General features: G+C 46.2%; 1 protein-coding gene across 12 annotated transcripts in view; it reads left to right on the top strand.

Moving 5' to 3' along the window:
* herc2 (HECT and RLD domain containing E3 ubiquitin protein ligase 2) overlaps positions 1-13,684 on the top strand; it is a 52,062-nt gene that overhangs the window by 31,767 nt on the left and 6,611 nt on the right. For 6 of the 12 annotated variants that reach the window (XM_018750036.2, XM_018750039.2, XM_018750034.2 and 3 more), the window contains 29 exons: positions 117-222; positions 863-954; positions 1,097-1,272; positions 1,727-1,838; positions 1,934-2,015; positions 2,348-2,491; positions 3,154-3,244; positions 3,330-3,507; positions 3,619-3,700; positions 3,803-3,974; positions 4,071-4,215; positions 4,645-4,870; positions 5,553-5,724; positions 6,224-6,410; positions 6,921-7,064; positions 7,175-7,366; positions 7,595-7,751; positions 7,984-8,091; positions 8,362-8,514; positions 8,744-8,902; positions 9,059-9,177; positions 9,310-9,435; positions 9,564-9,719; positions 9,812-9,927; positions 10,699-10,897; positions 11,041-11,255; positions 11,934-12,111; positions 13,074-13,235; positions 13,391-13,482. In XM_018750036.2, coding sequence (XP_018605552.2) covers positions 117-222; positions 863-954; positions 1,097-1,272; positions 1,727-1,838; positions 1,934-2,015; positions 2,348-2,491; positions 3,154-3,244; positions 3,330-3,507; positions 3,619-3,700; positions 3,803-3,974; positions 4,071-4,215; positions 4,645-4,870; positions 5,553-5,724; positions 6,224-6,410; positions 6,921-7,064; positions 7,175-7,366; positions 7,595-7,751; positions 7,984-8,091; positions 8,362-8,514; positions 8,744-8,902; positions 9,059-9,177; positions 9,310-9,435; positions 9,564-9,719; positions 9,812-9,927; positions 10,699-10,897; positions 11,041-11,255; positions 11,934-12,111; positions 13,074-13,235; positions 13,391-13,482 — 4,241 coding nt within the window. The remainder of the gene's footprint in view (positions 1-116; positions 223-862; positions 955-1,096; positions 1,273-1,726; positions 1,839-1,933; positions 2,016-2,347; positions 2,492-3,153; positions 3,245-3,329; positions 3,508-3,618; positions 3,701-3,802; positions 3,975-4,070; positions 4,216-4,644; positions 4,871-5,552; positions 5,725-6,223; positions 6,411-6,920; positions 7,065-7,174; positions 7,367-7,594; positions 7,752-7,983; positions 8,092-8,361; positions 8,515-8,743; positions 8,903-9,058; positions 9,178-9,309; positions 9,436-9,563; positions 9,720-9,811; positions 9,928-10,698; positions 10,898-11,040; positions 11,256-11,933; positions 12,112-13,073; positions 13,236-13,390; positions 13,483-13,684) is intronic. The other 6 variants (XM_018750043.2, XM_018750042.2, XM_018750040.2 and 3 more) reach the window with 3 other exon arrangements.

Here is a 13,684-nt window from a genome sequence, read left to right as displayed (position 1 = left end):
GGGAATTGACCCAGCAACTTCTGGGTCCAAAGGCAGTAGCTGTTAACACCACACTACCAGCTGTTCCAAAGTTCAGCTTTAGTGCCTTACATCGGTTTCTTTTTGTTTTGTGTCAGCACTGGATACGATTGGAACTTTTTCCAGACGTTCTGGTCCACAGATTGAAGATGATTGTGGATCCTGCAGACAGCAGCTACATGCCTTCCCTTGTAGTGGTGTCAGGTAAGGAAGTGCCTTTCCCGTGAGCTGTTGTCCCCCCCCTCCCCTTTTTTTTTTTTTTTAATTATGCCGGCTCCTTTCAGTTATTATCCTATTTATCTGAATTCCGTTTTCATTGATCTCCCTGCTAAAATATGTTTGCAAAGTGAAAGTGACTTTCATTTTCATGCCTAGCTGTTGGATGACAGTAAAAGATACCCAAACAGGGCAGATGTAAGGACCTAGATCAAGTTGGCCTGCTTTTACAGCTTGTGCCTGATAATCCTGAGTGTTATGGACATAATTCAAGTCACATCTGCATTATGTTTTTTTTTTTTGTTTATGTAAATAATGGAAGGTCAGCAATTGAGTAGATGGATGTGAAGCTCACACATTTTGTCATTTTAATGTAGTTTGAAGTCATTGAAACCTTACAGCTGTAATTAGTACTCATCTGAATAGTTTGCGGAACCCAACTTGTTAATATATTGAGGATTGTCAACTTTTCATTGACTGTGGCTTAGTGGTAAAAGTGACTATGGATTTACAAACTAATAAAGTTATGAACAGAATTCCAGGTGCAGTTGTATTTGTAAGTTGAGGAGCCAGTGTATATTTTCTTTAGCTTATATGTGCATTTTTTTTTTTTTTTTTTTTTTTTAAGGCGGCAATTCTCTCAACAACCTTATAGAGCTGAAGACAATCAACATTAACCCCACTGACACTACAGTTGCCCTGCTAAATGATTGTACTGAGGTTTGTGGACTTTCAAATCTTTTGTTTACAAAAAAAAAAAAAAAATCTAGACCATTTATTTTCTTCCTCCTTTATTTTAAACTTGTCCATTATCCTGTCACTGCCAGCTGGTTTTATTAAATTCCTCGTTTCCTTACCCCAGTATCACAGGTACATTGAGATAGCCATAAAGCAGTGCCGCAGTTCAGGCATTGATTGCAAGATTCATGGGCTCAGCATCGTGGGCCGAATCCGGGCCGACGATGAAGACCTGGCCACTGTCCCCTTCCTGGCTTCCGACAATGAGGAGGATGATGATGATAAAGCCAGCACTGGAAGGTAATGGCTGTGAGGGAACATCGTCGAGGTTGGTTTGAAGGTTATTGCAGCCTCATGATGATATGTATCCCAGGCACAATTCTAACAGGCACAGGTATTATCATGGTTTCAGACATTTAAAGTTCAGAAATTACTATAGCGCCAGCCAGACACGAGCAAAGACACATTGGCTTCATAAACATTCACATGCAGTGGTCAATTTAGAGTCAGCATTCACCTGAAAAACATGTCTTTGGACTGTGGGAGGAAAACATAATACCTGGAGGAGACCCAGACAAACACACGAAGTTAATCCGTTATGAACTTATACTTTTCAATGCAAAGTGTCTTTTAGGTACTAAGTTAATGGTATTTGCATTCAATAAAAACTAGTGGCAACAAAAATAAGGTGGTGTTTTTTAATGTATGAAATGGCTAAATGCTTTTTTCATTTCTGCTCCTCTGCCAATTCAAGTCTGGTCCGGAAGAAATCCGCTGGTCTTGAGTCAGCTGCAGCCATCAGGACTAAAGTATTTGTGTGGGGTCTGAATGACAAAGACCAGCTGGGGGGACTGAAGGGTTCGAAGGTAACCTCAGCCTCAGGGCAGAGGAATCTCCTCACCTACTGTGAGCTCTGTGACATGTATGCGGATTTGAGTTCATGTTTTGTCCTCCCCTGCAGATCAAGGTGCCTTCGTTTTCTGAGACCCTTTCTGCCCTCAACGTAGTACAGGTAGCAGGTGGTTCTAAGAGCCTGTTTGCAGGTGAGTGTCCTGTCCCCTCCACCAGATTGGTGCTGTGGCTCATGTAATTTCTCTGAGTCCTTGCTATTGTGTTTCAGTATTACTCTGGTTTTTTTTTTTTTTTTCTTTTCTTTTCTCAAATGTTGTGGGAGAGGGACCCAAAGTTGTTTTTGCCATTTTGGTGAGGTGTGTATACTTACAAGGGATGTGTACAAGTCATAATACATAATTAAATCAATCCTGTACAGTCATATCTTGTATGTTTTCTGGTACTGTTGTAATTCCTGCTAAAGTCTGGTGGATCAGAGGGAATCCAGCCTTGCGCTGAGATGCTTTCTGGCTGTGTTTTGTAGTGACAGCAGAGGGGAAAGTGTATGCTTGCGGAGAAGCCACAAACGGGCGACTTGGCCTAGGCCTCTCAAGCGGTACCATCCCCATCCCGAGGCAGATCACAGCCCTTGGCAACTATGTGGTGAAGAAGGTAGCAGTGCACTCAGGTCAGTGCCCAAATCTGCCTTGTCTGCCTACATTTACTCATCTAGCAGACACTTTTCTCCAAAGCTACACAATAATTTGTCTGACTCTACTATCTGTGACTTACTGTCTAGAAGCAGCACTAAACTCCCTACAGTCAGTCACCCATCTACTTGTATACAGCAATGGAATGTAACGCATGCATACATGCACACTCGCACAAAGAGCAATTTAGAGTCACCTATTCATCTCAAACACATCTTTGGGCTGTGTGAGGGAACCCTCATAAATATGGGGAGAACGTGCAGATTCCGCACAGACTGAATGGGGACTGACCCTGCGTTGATTGCTCTGGTGACATATTGTGAAGGACCAGTGCTACCTGCTCCTCCACTGTGTGTCCTGCTATTGCTTCCTTAAATTTGATATAGAACTGGTTTACCCTTTGACCTTGTCACAAAAATGGTGGATGATTGATTTAAAAAAAGGTTAACTCCAGAAATGCAGGAAAACTATGTGGGGGATAACAGGGATTAGAATGCCTTTAGAACAAATATACAAACAATGATTTGTTTACAGAGTTTTAACCAAGATTAAGTGCCCGTTGCGATCGATGCTGGAGCCCTCTGGCACAGCCTGTAAGGCCTATGCCAAGTGTGTTTTGACCTGTCGATTGCACCTGTAGGTGGACGCCATGCTATGGCCCTGACCGTGGATGGGAAGGTCTTCTCCTGGGGCGAGGGTGATGACGGCAAACTCGGCCATTTCAGCAGAATGTAAGAAGCCTAGATTTTGTAATAACTTTGCATGTTCTTGTAACTTAGAAAATGCCCCCAAACCCCCTTGTTATGTGGTGTGCAGGAACTGCGACAAGCCACGACTCATTGAGGCCCTGAAGACTAAGCGGATCCGGGACATAGCCTGCGGGAGCTCCCACAGTGCAGCCATAACCTCCAGTGGGGAGCTCTACAGTTGGGGCCTGGGAGAGTATGGGAGGCTGGGCCATGGGGACAACACTACACAGCTCCGACCAAAACTGGTACATCCCTTTCGGCCTTACCCTCCCTTTTGTGCCTTTGCACTAGTGCAGTGGCACTCGCTGTGCCTTGCTGTTTCCAGCTTTGATGGGTTGCCTTGTGTTTCTACCCAGGTGAAGGTGCTTCTCGGCCATCGTGTTGTGCAGGTAGCCTGTGGGAGTCGGGATGCGCAGACTCTGGCCCTGACCGATGAAGGTACTCGCTGTGGCACACACTCCCAGCCAAACTGGCATCTCATATCGATGTGTGGAACTGTGTGACATGTGTTTCTCTCTCCCCTTTTTGCTCTTCCTGCAGGCCTTGTATTCTCCTGGGGGGATGGGGACTTTGGCAAACTAGGGCGCGGAGGCAGCGAGGGCTGCAACATCCCCCAAAATATCGAGAGACTCAATGGGCAGGGCGTGTGTCAGATTGAGTGTGGGGCCCAATTCTCCCTGGCTCTCACAAAGTCTGGTGTTGTCTGGACCTGGTAATGTTGTGCAGAATTCATACATCTCTAAGACTCTTGCGCAAATGTGGCTGTGTTCTCTTCCCCTTTTCTTGAACTTCTAACTTTTTTCTTCAGGGGAAAGGGGGACTACTTCCGGCTTGGCCACGGCACTGACGTCCATGTGCGCAAACCCCAGATGGTGGAGGGTCTAAGGGGGAAGAAGATTGTCCATGTGGCCGTTGGGGCACTGCACTGCCTGGCCGTCACTGACACTGGACAAGTGGGTTCCACTCTCCTCTTTAGTACAGTAACAATATTCCACAATGCATTCATCCACCTAGCAGTGAGACGCTGTGAACGTTACTTGTCTCTGTGCCAAATGGATGTAAAGCCCGTAAAAGCATTCTTGACTTCAGTCATATGAATGATAAATGATGTGGACCAGCGTTCAGTGTTCTCCTGGAGCTGTTAGGTAGCTTTTGCTCCAAGCCTGTACTTCAGGCCCCTGGTGATTAGATGGGTATAAGGCTGTAAAAATTTAATTATATGCCTGCAGTTCTTTCATGTTGTCCTTAGCTGACCTGCTTCATTATGTTCTTATGACATTGGACCACTGACAAGATGAGAGAGGCGAGCTGTGCCCAGGGTCCCTGTGGACTTACTGACACTATTCTTATTTGAGTGTGTTGTGATACATGGGCTTTGACAGGTGTATGCATGGGGTGACAACGACCATGGACAGCAGGGAAACGGCACTACCACGGTGAATCGAAAGCCCACTCTGGTGCAGGGCTTGGAGGGCCAGAAGATCACCCGTGTGGCCTGTGGCTCTTCACACAGTGTGGCCTGGACCACTGTGGATGTGACCACACCCTCAGTGCATGAGCCAGTGCTGTTTCAGACGGCAAGGGACTCCCTGGGTGCATCTTACTTGGGTAATCTGTCATCCTGCACTGCTGTTTCTTCCTTGGGTACCCTTATGCTCATAGTGGAGTTTGGCTCAGAGCTGCTTCTTTAGGATGAAGTTTTGCACTCTGTTCTCAGGAGTCACCACACGGGGGTTTCATTCAGATTTCTTCTAGTGTCTGGTATTTTGAATGGACCGTGGATTTTCTTTACTTTTTTTAGTACCAAAAGTGCCCAAGACAGGGAGGGGATGGGCCGAACTCAAAGGCTGACGCACAGAGCCTTAGTTTCTTGTGCACATGCAGAACAGTTGTTGACATGATTGATTTAGGTGAATGCAGGTCTGACAGGTTTCTTTGTAGATGTTTCGGCATCAGGTAAAATACAATCTTACGCGAAAGTGTGAAAAGGCCCTGTCTTTTCCTAAAAAATCAGTCTAACCCTTTGGGACTCCCTGTCTTCTCCCTTAATTATTGAGATATTATTGGTTAACTTTTCAAAGACCTCCCCTTGTGTCCATAATATTTGTTTTATCCAAGAATTGAATTGAGAGGCTATCACTATTTATTAGCTGACTGGACAAGAGCGAACCTGCAAAACTAGCCATGGGCTAGTAGTCTGTCGGTGCTCCCACTGCCATTTGCTCAATTATAAAGCCAAAAGAAATTAGGGGGTGTTTTTAATCAATTTATTTTTTCCTGTTGTCCTCAGGAGTCCAGTCAGACAGTGACTCATCCAGTACCAGTAACAAGATGAGTGGCCAGAGCAGCGTGAAACCCAATCGACCATCCCTGGCCAAGATCCTGCTTTCACTGGATGGTAACCTGGCCAAACAGCAGGCCTTGTCCCACGTTCTCTCTGCCCTGCAGATCATGTACGCAAGGTAAGAGTGGTAGTGTTGTTGCCCTTCTAGAGATTTTTCATTCATTCTGGTATTTCCTCAGACTAAATACCTTATAAATAATTACAATGGGATTATAAACCTTTTTAAGATGTATGTATTGTTATATCCCATTGATATACTTTTTTTTTAATTTTTTAATTTTTTTTTGGAGTGTTAGTTGTAATGCATGGCATTTCATAAATCGATATTGCTGGTGGCAGCAAATAGCACAGTGGGAGGAGCTGCTGCTGCCTTGCACTTGAAGGACCCAGGTTCAAATTCCACCGTCTGCTGTAGTAACTTTAAGATACAGTAACTGAAGTACTGTATAGTGAAGTATTCAGAATTGCTAGTTAAAAATTACCCTAATATTAATGGGTAAATTATTGTACGTAGCATAAAATTGTACGCTGCTTTGCAAGAGGTGGTTAGGTGAATTTAAACGGTGTGCCTTGGTTGGTAATCTGTCTGCATCTGTGTCTTGGGGTGCTGTTCCTAGGGATGCAGTGGTAGGGGCTCTCATGCCTGCCTCCATGATTCTGCCAGTGGAGTGTCCCTCCAGCTCACCCATCCCACCTTCTGACTCATCTACGGCCTCCAGCCCCTATGAGGTAGACCGCCCCCCAGTGACTGCAGAGGCAGAGGAGTGCCAAAGCCCTAACCCCTGGCAGGACAAGAGGGGGGAGGTAACTGTTTCCCAACCCCTGCAAAGACACAATCAGAGCTTTCACTTTGAACGTTTCCTTTTTGGAATGATCACTGAAGGTTTTTATGAAGTGTGTACAGAAGGTGCAGTCTCGAGAGGTTAGACTAAAGACTGAGTTACAGATGAAAGATCAAGAGCCATGGGATTTTTTGTGCCTCTGAAAGTTAAAAGTTCCTCTGAAGTTTTTCTCATGTTACTGATACTTTTGAGGGAAAGGCCTGAAATGTGCTGAACTGAAACTGTGGGACTCTAGCATATCAGTGAAATTTCTCTGAAAATCTAAACAGGGAAGAGCAGAAAAAGTGAGTTGAAGAAAGCATAAAGCTGGGAAGAGAAGAAACTTGTGTCTGGAATATTTTTGAGGGTTGGTTAGGTGAAAGGTTCTCCCTTTCTTTTTTTCCCCCCTCCTTGAGTCCAGGATTTATAAGCAACAGATGACCACTGAGGCACAGTGCACTGCATGACCTGACTCATTCAGTTCTCCTGACAGGTGACCTCTTCAGAGGATGCCATGACTCCGACATCTGCGGTAACCCCCTCCGCAGCAGCAGCCTCCTCTCGCCCCTTCATTCCAGTGACCGATGACCCTGGTGCTGCCAGCATCATTGCAGAGACAATGACCAAAACCAAAGAGGTCAGCACTGCAAACCAGTGAACATCCTCGGAGATGTCATTATACAATATTGTTATTGAGTTATCACAGTACAGCAAAGTATGGATGATGTGACCTTTCACTGTGTGTAGGACTCAGAGAGCCAGAGCAAGGCCACCGGGCCTGAACCCCAGTACCTGGATGAGTTCACCAGCCTGTTGGTGCCAGATGATACGCGTGTCTTGGTGGACTTGCTCAAGCTGGCCGTGTCTATGCGTGCGGGGGAGAAGGGTCGGGAGGTGCTGTCTGCAGTTCTGTCTGGCATGGGCACAGCCTACCCACAGGTGTGCCAACTTCTCCTTCTCATGTCTAGGACATTCAGAATTTATATTTTATGTTAATTGTGTGTGTGTGTGTGTGTGTGTGTGTGTGTGTGTGTGTGTGTGTGTGAGAGAGTATACTAATATTTATTATAATGTATGATGGTAATTTGTGTGTATGTCTTGCTGTGACTTTCCCTGGGTCATACCAGTACTGATAGTATTGAGCAGTGTGTGTGATTTGTATGTAAGCAGGTAGCTGACGTGCTCTTGGAGTTATGTGTGACGGAACTGGAAGATGTTGCCACGGACTCACAGAGCGGGCGTCTGTCATCCCAGCCTGTGGTTGTGGAGAGTAGCCACCCCTATACGGACGACACATCCACCAGTGGCACGGTCAAGATCCCAGGTACCGCTAAGCGAACTGCTCGAGTGGTGAAACTCCAAAGCGGATGTAATCGTTATTTTCTGTGAATGTAAGATAGTTAAATGTCATCCACAGCCCTTTTTTTTCCCCCCCAACAGAAATTTAAATTTCTAAGAGCCATTAGCTTTGAAGTTCTCTAAAGAGCAGCTTTTCTCTTAGCAACTGTATGCTTTCAGCTGTAATTGACTGGACAGGAACGGTCATCTTGTTGCAGGTGCTGAAGGACTGAGGGTGGAATTTGACCGACAGTGCTCCACTGAGAGACGGCACGACCCGCTCACAATCATGGATGGGGCCAATAGGATTGTATCTGTCCGATCAGGTGATCACAACTCCAGCATCTTTATAATGTGTTCAGTAAGTCTTAGATTTGTGGCATGCATGGGGTCATTTTCAGCCATTTTACTTTACCATAGTTCCATAATGGTTTTTTTGTTTCATACTTTCTTCTTCATCTAAAAGATTTTGTAGTGGTGCATGTGCTAAGCACAAACTAGGAGGTGCAAATTGGCCTTATGACATGTTTTTGTGTGGATTATTTATTTGCATATTTTTGTTGGAACACCCTCTGCACCCCTGCCCTGTTTGTCAGGTCGGGAGTGGTCTGACTGGTCCAGTGAACTCCGAATCCCGGGTGATGAACTCAAGTGGAAGTTCACCAGCGATGGCTCTGTCAATGGCTGGGGTTGGCGGTTCACGGTGTATCCCATCATGCCTGCAGCTGGTACATCCCATAAGCCATTCTGTGGGCACAAATTCGTAACTTTTATCCATTTGAAAAACTCTTATCATTTCTTCAGTTCTGTGAAAGTCTTCATGTTTAAAACCTTTCTCAACACTACAGCAGTAGTGCCACTTCTAGGACTTGAACCAGTAAACTTTTTGTCTTTCAATATGTCTGGTTTCAAATATGGTTTCTTAAATACTGTTACCTGCAAAGAAATTGATTTGACACCTGGCTGTCTTTTCTTCAGGTCCCAAAGACCTGCTGTCAGACCGTTGCATCCTCTCTTGCCCATCAATGGACCTGGTAACCTGCCTGCTGGACTTCCGGCTCAACCTGGCCTCCAACAGGAGTATTGTGCCACGGCTGGCTGCTTCACTAGCAGCCTGCGCTCAGCTGAGTGCCTTGGGTAGGTCAGCCTCAAACAGTTTTTGTCTCTTGCCTCCAGATAATGTATTTACCATCATTTCACATAATTAGAAATGTATGCAAAGTCAGAGAAACAGACCATGGCGGCACTTCCCTGCACGTTCAGTCTGTGTTGATGTTCTGTGTGTTTCTGCAGCGGCCGGCCACCGCATGTGGGCTCTGCAGAGGTTACGTAAACTGCTCACCACAGAGTTTGGCCAGTCCATCAACATCAACAGGCTGCTTGGAGACGGTGATGGCGAGGCACGCTCTATGGCAAGTGCTTCTCCGTCTGCAATGTGGTCATCCCTCCTTGAGTCAGACTGTTAAGCAGACCAATACATTATTCCTATCATTCTCACCAGCCCTAGTTCATATGTTAGCGCCTCGCTGTGCTGTCCCTTTCAGAGTTTCACCGGCAGCGCACTGGCAGCACTGGTGAAGGGGCTTCCTGAGGCCCTCCAGAGGCAATACGAATATGAGGATCCCATTGTGAGAGGGGGCAAGCAGCTGCTCCATAGCCCTTTTTTCAAGGTACCCAGTAGGCGAGTGTAGTGACTCGTTTGCAAAGACGTGGTTGCTGGAGGGGACATATCTAATGTGCCTGACGGGACTGTTGACAGTGATATTTACAGTGATGCTGATGTCACTCCCTGTTTTAGGTTCTTGTTGCATTGGCCTGTGACCTGGAACTAGACACACTACCTTGCTGTGCAGAAACCCACAAATGGGCCTGGTTCCGCAGATACTGCACTGCCTCTAGGGTAGCCGTGGCTTTGGACAAGAGGACCCCCCTTCCACGCCCGTTTCTCGACGAGGTGTGTCTTCGTGCTTCATTTGTTGGCAGCACTCCATTTGTCCTCCGGTATTCATTCAAAATGCATTTGATTTATTGATGTGGTCTCATTAGGTGGCCAAGAAAATCCGTGAGCTTATGGCGGACCATGAGAACATGAACACTCTTCACGAGTGCCACGATCTGTTCAAGAGGGAGCAGGATGAGCATCTTGTCCAGTGGATGAATAGGTACTCAGGGTGTCATGTTTAAGTCCCAGTTGAATTCAGAAGTCAAGGGCCCCATTTATTCCCCATAGACATGCTTTAATCCATGTACCTGAAAATGGCTCCTGTACTTTTCTTGAGGCTAGTAGCATACTGATTAGAGCTACTACCTTTTGGACCCAAGGGTTGCAGGTTAAATTCCCACCTCCAGCTGTAGTACCCTTGAGCAAGATACTTACCCTGAATTGCTCCAGTATAAACTACCTACCTGTATATATAGGTAAATAATTCTAAGCATCTTCAAATTATAACCACTGGCCCTTGGACCCCCAGAGTTTTTTTTTTTTTTTTTTTTTTTTTTTTTCTCCTCTCTCTCTCTCTCTCTCTCTCCCTCGTCTTCTTCCTTTTCTCCTCCCTCGATTTTCAGTTGGGAGTTTTTGTTCCTTTCCTCCATGGCCAGTAGGCATACTTATAGCTCTATAAATACTATATTATGGTAGTCATTAGTAAACTGTCTTCTTTGTTTATTATCTGATGTATTCGTTTTTCTTGCCTTATGCCTGTGTTAAAGCACTCTTGTGTCACTGCGTGAGAATAGCACTCCATAAAAATGAATTGAATTGAATTAAAATTATAGGTTGCTTTGGAAAAAAAGCATCAGCTAATTGAATAATGAAAATGTAAGGTGGCTACGGTAGTCGTCCTGGCAAGTCAAGCTGAATAGTGGTAGCAGTTTCTCCGTAATCACGACATCACTTGTGGTATGTTACCATGAGCTGCTCTCTGCACCTCTAGGCGACCTGACGACTGGACGCTCTCTGCTGGCGGAAGCGGTACCATCTATGGCTGGGGACATAATCACCGAGGCCAACTGGGAGGCATTGAGGGGGCCAAAGTGAAGGTGCCTACCCCGACTGAAGCGCTTGCCATGCTCCGCCCTGTGCAGCTTATTGGTGGGGAGCAAACTCTGTTTGCCGTGACAGCCGACGGCAAGGTGAGGGCCTTCCTCTGGAGTGGGGGAAATGTATCCAGGGTGCTCTCCCTCCTATTAATTGGCGCAAATAAGACAATGCATCAGAATTCTCCAAATAAGTTGGTAAAAAGTAGAACTGGTGATCTCCTGTACTTTTCCTCTAGCTATACGCTACGGGCTATGGAGCTGGGGGCCGCCTCGGCATTGGGGGCACAGAATCTGTGTCCACACCCACACTGCTGGAGTCCATCCAGCATGTTTTCATTCGCAAGGTGGCAGTGAACTCTGGTGGCAAGCACTGCCTTGCGCTGTCCTCAGAGGGAGAAGTCTACTCCTGGGGGGAGGCTGAAGATGGAAAACTTGGCCATGGCAATAGGAGGTCAGGACATTGCTTTCATGACCAAAAGTTATCCAGGCTTTCCATATCATTAACTGATTTACATTTATTCGCTTAGCAGACGCTTTTTCTCCAAAGTGACTTATAACGCGTACTATGTAGCGTAGTAGCCCACACCCCTTATTCACCAAGGTGACTTACACTACTAGATACACTACTTACAATGGGTCACTCATCCATACACCAGTGAAACACATTCTCTCTGACACTCACACACTAAGGAGAACCTGAACAGCATGTCTTTGGGAGGAAACCGGAGCATCCGGAGGAAACCCACGCAGACACGGGGAGAACATGCAAATTCCACACAGACTGAGCGGGGATCGAACCCACGTTCTCACACACCACCCAGGTGCTGTAAGACAGCAGCGCTACTCGCTGTGCTACCATGCCACCCACCATGATTTGCTGCTCAAAGTACAGTACTAAGTACAATACGGTATCTTCTGACTAGAACGTGTTCAGTCGTGATAGTGCTGTGACCACGATAGCCTGTAGATGGCATCATTACACGTGATGAACTTTTACATTATCAAAGAGCAGGAAATGGTGAAAGACTTCCTTAATCCCTTATAAACCATTTTATGAGTTACACGTCTTTGCGTGAGCGACAGGCTACTGAGTAAGGAGATTCAGTTGACGGATTTCCCTCTTCTACAGTCCATGCGATCGACCACGAGTGATTGAATCCCTGCGTGGTGTGGAGGTGGTGGACATTGCAGCCGGTGGTGCACACAGTGCCTGCATCACTGCCAGTGGCGAGCTCTACACTTGGGGCAAGGGTCGCTACGGCCGCCTGGGCCATGGGGACAGTGAAGATCAGCTCAAGCCCAAACTGGTATGTATGCCACCCCTTCGCTTCCTGTGAGTGAGTGAAGGATGCAGAAACAAAGAGATCTTCTCTCACACAGTCCAGGGCTGCCCAGTTCTCGTCCTCAAGGGCTAGAGTCCAGTAGGCTTGAGAATAAATTGTAATTAGTGCCTGATTTACACCTGAAACACTTAAAGTGACTTATCCAACTAATGACTTCCAATAAAGCGATTACGAGCTGAAGTAAAGTGGAAGCCAGCAAACCCTGTAGCCCCGATGACCTGAGTTTTGTTCCTGTGGTTTACTATAATGCTCTGAGCTGGTGTGAGGTGACCAAGGACCAATTTTCCTGGACTCAGTTGCCATTAGCATTCCCCTACTCATTGCCGCTTCCATGAAACTTGCTCTCAATGCTGTTGCCTTCTGGAAAGGCCTAGGCTAAATAGCGGGCACAAGGTCATTCCCCAGAAGGTGAAGTGCTCTTGGTGAGGAGGCCCTTTTCCTTCTCCTGTACATTACATTTACATTTATTTTGTCCAAAGCGATGTATATCTCAGCAAAAGTACAATTTATGCATTACATTGAGAGAAGGAGATATAGCTGTGGACGTGAAAGTCTCAAGCAAACCTAGTTTGTTCCCTACCGCTTGCTGCACTGAGGTTCATCATTCACGTAGGTACTGTACCTGATATTCTGCACTGAGAGCTCACTGGGTCAGTAAAAAATAGAACCATGCTTTTTACATCTTTTTTTAAATTTTGTTTGGCCATTTTTGACAGTTGGATATTTGTACTCAAGTAATTCTAGCTAAACTCTGCTTATTGGTACAGCAGGAAATCCCATTTGGGGCATGACCTGGTAACCTTCCTTTTAAACTCTAATGCTGTCCTGCTGGATTCTAAGTACAAAGGAATCCTCACTTCTTCTCTGGCTCTGGGAGCAATGCCTATCAGCTGTGTACAGTTTGGGTATGTGTGTCTTTTGTCAAGGTGGATGCGCTGCAGGGTCACCGCGTTATCGACGTGGCCTGTGGCAGTGGTGATGCCCAGACGCTGTGCCTGACAGATGACGACATGGTGTGGTCGTGGGGGGACGGTGACTATGGCAAACTGGGCCGTGGAGGCAGCGATGGTTGTAAGGTGCCCATGAAGGTTTGTATAGGGTCTCAGTCTCAGCGGTCAGGGAAACTTGGAGACAGAAAAAATTCCCCCGTTGATCTATTTTGAAATTTAAACATGAACTGTGTCCGAGAACTCTCTATTATTGCACTGTGAGGCCTGCTTAACCCCCCCCATACGACTTGCAGATCGATTCTCTCACGGGCCTGGGTGTGGTCAAGGTGGAGTGCGGTTCCCAGTTCTCTGTGGCTCTGACGAAATCTGGCTCTGTCTACACCTGGTGAGTGAAGCCCAGGCTGGTTGTGCAGAGGCCAATTCCTCGGTAATCCTCCTAATTAGCTGAAGGACTCCTGGGAGATGTGTGATTTGGCCTGCACTGTGTTCACAACCTTTTCACTATTTTACTCAGTTCGTGCAGTCTACTAACCTACAGGGGTAAAGTGCAAAAACAATGTTAACTTGTACGCTCGCTGTATTGTAAT

This window comes from Scleropages formosus, chromosome 1 (assembly GCF_900964775.1).
Source record: "Scleropages formosus chromosome 1, fSclFor1.1, whole genome shotgun sequence".
In the NCBI taxonomy this organism is placed as follows: domain Eukaryota; kingdom Metazoa; phylum Chordata; class Actinopteri; order Osteoglossiformes; family Osteoglossidae; genus Scleropages; species Scleropages formosus.
The sequence above is the reverse complement of the archived record's forward strand: the minus strand, read 5'-3'. Positions and strand labels throughout refer to the sequence as shown.